Below are 4,776 nucleotides of genomic sequence, written 5' to 3' on the forward strand. Positions count from 1 at the left end.
TGTCTGTCTTACTGTGTCTGTCTGTGAATGTCTGTCTGTGTCTGTCTTTCTGTCTGTCTGTCTGTGTCTGTCTGTGAATGTCTGTCTGTCTCTGTCAGTCTCTGTCTGTCTGTGTCTGTCTGTGTCTATGTCTTTCTGTCTGTCTGTGTCTGTCTGTGTCTGTCTGTGTCTGTCTGTCTGTGGCAGTCTGTCTGTGTCCATCTGTGTCTGTCTGTGTGTCTGTCTTTCTGTCTGTGTCTGTCTGTGTCTCTCCGTATTTCTCTGTCTGTCTCTCTGTGTCTGTCTTTGTCTTTCTGTGTCTGTCACTCTGCTTGTCAGCCTGTCTGTCTTTGTCTGTCTGTCAGTGTCTGTCTGTGACTGTGTCTGTTTGTGTCTGTCTGTCTATGTCTGTCTGTGTCTGTCTGTCTGTGTCTGTCTGCATCTGTCTGTGTGTTTCTTTCTGTGTCTGTCTGTCTGTGTCTGTCTGTATCTGTCTGTGTTCATCTCTGTCTCTCTGTCTGTGTCTCTCTCTGTCTGAATGTGTCCGTCCGTATCTGTCTGTGTCTGTCTGTTTCTGTCTGTCTGTATCTTTCTGTCTGTGACTGTCTGTGTCTGTCTGTGTCTGTCTGCGTCTGTCTGTGTGTTTCTGTCTCTGTATATCTGTCTGTGTCTCTCTGTGTCTGTCAGTTACCGCCTAGGCCGAGTGGAGGGAGCAGGGGAACCCGCAACAGACCGAGACCACACAAAGATTTGGGTAAAACATGGCCACAACTTTATTAACAGCAGAACACAAGGAGTATTGGCGCAGCATGTGGGTCAGATCCGCCAAAAGCATCGGCTGCCCCGCCTGACAGCCGATGAGCCTCAACCCCCCCCAGACCCAGGCTGGGGGAGGGACCCCAAGGAGTGACATTTAAGGGGAGATCACCTGGGTGTACACCCCTGGGTGATTCCCCTGCCACCTGGGAGTGAGGATGCCGTGGCAGCCCCCGAGCTGGGCATGCATCCCCATGCCTCACTCCCAAGATTCCTTAAGGGAATCTCCTTAAGGGGGAGCCTGGGGCGGAGGCCCCCGGCTCCCCCCAAAAGGGATCTGACCCAATGCCCACCGCCCAAAGTTGTGACAAAAGCAAAACCTGAAGCAAAGGGAGTGGTGGGTGGGAGACCGCAGACCGAGGAGAAGTGAGGTGGGCGGGGATGGCAGCCGGGTAAATACCCTGCTGCCGGACCAGAGAGAAAACCGCGGACCCGAGGTCCGCGGCCAATCCCCGCCCCCCCCAGGGCCGGCCAGGGCCGCTGTGATTGGCCGGCCCCGGGTTTGAATCCGATTGGGCGCCGGCCCGCCCGGGCGTCCCGGGCGAGCCGGCGCCCAGCCGTTGCCTGCTCCCCGTCTCCCTCCCGGCCCGCCGGCGGCAACCGGGCGCCAGGTAAGTCTGGTCGCCCCTGCTTACCGCCTAGGCCGAGTGGAGGGAGCAGGGGAACCCGCAACAGACCGAGACCACACAAAGATTTGGGTAAAACATGGCCACAACTTTATTAACAGCAGAACACAAGGAGTATTGGCGCAGCATGTGGGTCAGATCCGCCAAAAGCATCGGCTGCCCCGCCTGACAGCCGATGAGCCTCAACCCCCCCCAGACCCAGGCTGGGGGAGGGACCCCAAGGAGTGACATTTAAGGGGAGATCACCTGGGTGTACACCCCTGGGTGATTCCCCTGCCACCTGGGAGTGAGGATGCCGTGGCAGCCCCCGAGCTGGGCATGCATCCCCATGCCTCACTCCCAAGATTCCTTAAGGGAATCTCCTTAAGGGGGAGCCTGGGGCGGAGGCCCCCGGCTCCCCCCAAAAGGGATCTGACCCAATGCCCACCGCCACCAGAGCCACCTGTGGCTCCCGCCAACACTCCTACTGCTGGCACCAGTCCAACAAGCCATCCCGGAGATCCTGGAGCCAAATGTCCTGCCCCCAACTGGCCAGATGGACGCCATCGGGGGCGAAAAGGGGGGCGATGCTGTGAGAGATGTCCCAGTGCGCGATGAAACGACCGCCGGCTTCCTCAACGTGGCGCCGCATAGCCCGAGCGACCCTCTGCCTGATGCCATCAACTTTCTTGGGGCACCGTGCCCCGCGCCAGACCCGCCTCTGGAGTAAGTCCGACCAGAACAAGGCCGCCCGAGGGAAAAGTCCTTGCAGGCGATCCAGGTCAGCGCACATAGCTCGCTGAAGATCAGGCCCCTCGCGTTTGCCCAAGTCGTTCTCCCCCAGTTGAATGATGAACGCATCGGGGGGGCCGAGCCGGCGGGCCTGGCGAACCAGCATCGGGAGGAGGGAGTCCCACAGCATGCCCCGCACTCCCATCCAGTGGATCTGCAGGCGATCTTCCAAGCCCAGGTGGCATCCCCAGCCCGATGACGCCGCATACTTCCCGGCCCAATGGACGATGCTGTGCCCGCAGATCCAAACTGACCTTCTTGGCCCTGTGGAAAGACCAAATGAACAACCACCACATCAGTGCCCGGTCGCCCACTGCGGGCGGATGTAAGAGCGAAAGGCCCGGGACCGCCAGCGCCCCACGGCCATGATGGCCTTGTCCGGCAACCCGAGGTTGGCTGCCTCCGTGGCGGCTCCAATGCGGAAGGAATGGGTGCCGAACTCGGAGGGGGGGAACCCCGCCGACCCCAGGCAGGCCCGCAGGAGGGACGCGAACTGATAGCGGGTGAGGGGAGAGAGATCCCCGTGAATGAGGAAAGGGCCCTGCCGGGAGGGACGGACACGCAAGTAGGCCCCCACCGCCCGCACTGGGCACACCGGCCCCTGCCGGGATGCCCGTAGGCAAATGGCGGCCCCTTTCCCGCGTTGGTCTGTTTTGGAATGGCGGATAGTAATGAGCACCTGCCGGGGGGACCAGGCCACGTCTGTGAAAGACAGTGCCCTGCCGTTCGTGTCCGCCCGAGAACCCGCCACCAGCTCGCTCACTCTGAGGGCCCCGAAGAAGGCCAAGGAAAAAGCGGTGCGGAATAGCTGCACCTCGAAGGAGGACCAGCAAAGGTCAGGTAGCACCCTTAAGATGCGGCGCAGGATGGATAGGGAAATGGGCCGCCTCCTGTCTGGAAGGGGGGGGGCCAGCCTGGCCCAGCCCTCTATAGCCCTGCGAGGGATGAAACCGCAGCATGGGTCAGGGAAACCTAGCGCTTTGCAGAAGAAGGACACGGCCGCCAAGTCATGCCGCATGGAGCGGGGGGCCCGCCCCATGGCCCGCAGATGAGCCAGGTATCGCAGCACCTCCTCCTGAGAGGGGGGCCGCAACGCCCCGGCCCCCGCCCCCCACGTGAAGCCCCAAAAACGCTCAACCGCTGCCGCGTAGGACTTGAGCGTGGTAGGGGCCACAGAACCGAGTACTCCCTGCATCACGATGTCTCTCCAGCCCGCCATAGCTCCTCCGGAAATGGGTCGGGGGTACGTTGAGCCTCTGGAGCCAGCGCGAAGAACCTCTCCATCTGGAATCGAGACAATGCGTCTGCCAGGCCGTTATCCACACCTGCTACGTGCCGGGCCGAGAAGGTAACGTTAGCTGCCAGACAAACCAGGACGAAACGGCGAACCAGCCGCATGACCCGCTCAGAGCGAGAGGACTGCTTATTGATGACCCGGACGGTGGCCTGGTTGTCGCACCAGAACACCACCCGCCGATCCCGTAGGACCTCTCCCCAGATGGAGACGGCCACCAGGATGGGAAAAAACTCGAGGAATGTGAGATCCCGCAAGACCCCTGACCCCTCCCATGAGGATGGCCAGCGCTGGGCGCACCAGCGGCCCTTGAAGTATACCCCGAAACCCAGGCTGCCAGCAGCATCGGAGTGGACCTGGAGCGCGGTCCCCAGGTCGAGGGGATCCTGCCAGAGGGAAACCCCATTAAACGTGGACAAAAAACGCAGCCAGACCTCCAAGTCCGCCTTGATCCCCTTGGTGAGGCGAATGTGGTGGTGGGGGGCGACCACCCCCCGGCAAGCCCCGGAGAGCCGCGCACAGAAGGCCCGCCCCGGGGACACCACCCTGCACGCAAAATTGAGGTGACCGATAATAGACTGAAGCTCCCTAAGGGTGCATTTCTCCCGGGCCAGCGTCCCCGCGATCAGCTCCCGAAGGCGCCTGAGCTTGTCCGAAGGAAGCCGTGACAGCCCCGCCGCCGAGTCCAGCTCAATGCCCAAGTAGGTGAGGCGGGACGCCGGGCCCTCCGTCTTTTCCGGGGCGAGGGGGACCCCCAACTCCGCCGCCATCGCCTGGAAGGTACGCAGCCGCTCGGCGCATGCCGCGTTGTTAGGCGGAGCCACGATCAAAAAATCATCGAGATAATGCGTAATAAAGGGGGCCCCCATGCGCTCCTTGGCAGCCCATTCCAGGAATGTGCTGAAGGTCTCAAAGGCTGAGCAGGCTACGGAACATCCCATCGGCATGGCCTTGTCCACGTACCACATGCCCTGGAATTTAAACCCTAACAGGCACTGGTCGTCAGGGTGGACCGGTAGCAAGCGGAACGCTGACTGGACGTCGCATTTTGCCATAAGGGCACCCCGCCCGCAGGCCCTGACTAACCTGACCGCATGGTCGAAAGATGCATACCTGACTGAGCAGAGCTCAGGCGGGATGGCCTCATTTACCGAGGAGCCCCGCGGGTAGGAGAGGTGGTGTATGAGGCGGTACTCACCCGGGGTTTTCTTGGGCACCACCCCCAGAGGGGAAACCCTGAGGTTAGGCAAGGGGGGGCTGGGAAAAGGACCTGCCACCCGGCCCGCCGCG

The 4,776-nt window shown here is 61.6% G+C and overlaps 1 protein-coding gene across 1 annotated transcript; it reads right to left on the minus strand.

Annotated features, from left to right (window-relative positions):
- Positions 1-2,487: 2,487 nt before the first annotated feature.
- Positions 2,488-3,387, minus strand: LOC129343586 (integrase/recombinase xerD homolog). The gene has a single exon (XM_054999882.1). It carries the CDS (start codon positions 3,385-3,387, stop codon positions 2,488-2,490), a length of 900 nt encoding a protein of 299 aa, XP_054855857.1.
- Between the last annotated feature and the right edge of the window lie 1,389 nt (positions 3,388-4,776).

The sequence above is a fragment of the Eublepharis macularius genome, chromosome 1 (assembly GCF_028583425.1).
Source record: "Eublepharis macularius isolate TG4126 chromosome 1, MPM_Emac_v1.0, whole genome shotgun sequence".
Lineage (NCBI taxonomy): Eukaryota > Metazoa > Chordata > Lepidosauria > Squamata > Eublepharidae > Eublepharis > Eublepharis macularius.

Excerpts from the sequence above, each read along its gene's own strand:
- LOC129343586 (XM_054999882.1), bottom strand. The coding sequence starts at position 3,387 with ATGCAGGGAGTACTCGGTTCTGTGGCCCCTACCACGCTCAAGTCCTAC.